Source organism: Odontomachus brunneus, unplaced genomic scaffold, assembly GCF_010583005.1.
Source record: "Odontomachus brunneus isolate Ranch 3 - 2012 unplaced genomic scaffold, Obru_v1 Obru_scaffold_025, whole genome shotgun sequence".
Lineage (NCBI taxonomy): Eukaryota > Metazoa > Arthropoda > Insecta > Hymenoptera > Formicidae > Odontomachus > Odontomachus brunneus.
Genome location: NW_022639475.1, coordinates 1122356 through 1123115, shown reverse-complemented (window position 1 = coordinate 1123115; position 760 = coordinate 1122356). Strand labels below are relative to the sequence as shown.

Below are 760 nucleotides of genomic sequence, written 5' to 3'. Positions count from 1 at the left end.
TTTCTCGATCGAAACATACTTTTTTGCCGAGTATCAATATTCCTATTGTTGACATTGTGAAACTTCCAAGTCGTAGAGTATGTAAACATTCAACGGGACAAACATTGTCGTATGTTTTGTATAGTTAAGGACAAACACAGAGATGGGATATGAACAATCAACAAGGCTATGTAAAGGGCAAAACAGAATTATTTATTAAAATTTCAAAACGCGCTTAAACTTAATGCATTTAAAATCTTTGATAAACGGAAGAAAACTCACTAATTAGTCGAAGCATTGTCCATAAAAGACTTTTCGCAAATATCGTACCACCTTTGAATAATGTGCGGCAATCTTTTGTTCGACGAGAACTGTTTTATTGTGGACCACGCGGCGATATCTGCGATATTCGGCTCGTCTTTGCCGTTCCACCGGCTTTGCTCCAGTTCTCGATACAATATGGCCATTAATTCGTCTGTTTTGTCACGAGACGTTTGATAACGCACGCGACAACACAAATCGAGAACATTATCTATTACGCAGACGGACACAAGGTCCTTCTTCTCGTAATTGTGCGCATTTATCAATCTGCTCATGTATCTGAGAAAATTCGTTTCACCGATTATAGGATATCTTAGCAAGTTTGTGACAACTTCCAAATCATCAACTGAAAACAATTCAAGGAAAGATAAAAAATAATTAAGAACGCCGAATATTTTATTTGATCGTGTCTCCTTTGACAGAATATATATATATATATATATATATATATATATATATA

At 35.3% G+C, this 760-nt stretch overlaps 1 protein-coding gene across 5 annotated transcripts in view; it reads right to left on the bottom strand.

The window, feature by feature from the left end:
• Positions 1-171: 171 nt before the first annotated feature.
• Positions 172-760, bottom strand: part of LOC116842383 — a 3718-nt gene continuing 3129 nt past the window's right edge. For all 5 annotated transcript variants that reach the window (XM_032811518.1, XM_032811519.1, XM_032811522.1 and 2 more), the window contains exon 4: positions 172-646. In XM_032811518.1, coding sequence (XP_032667409.1) covers positions 261-646 — 386 coding nt within the window. In that variant the 3' untranslated portion in view covers positions 172-260. The remainder of the gene's footprint in view (positions 647-760) is intronic.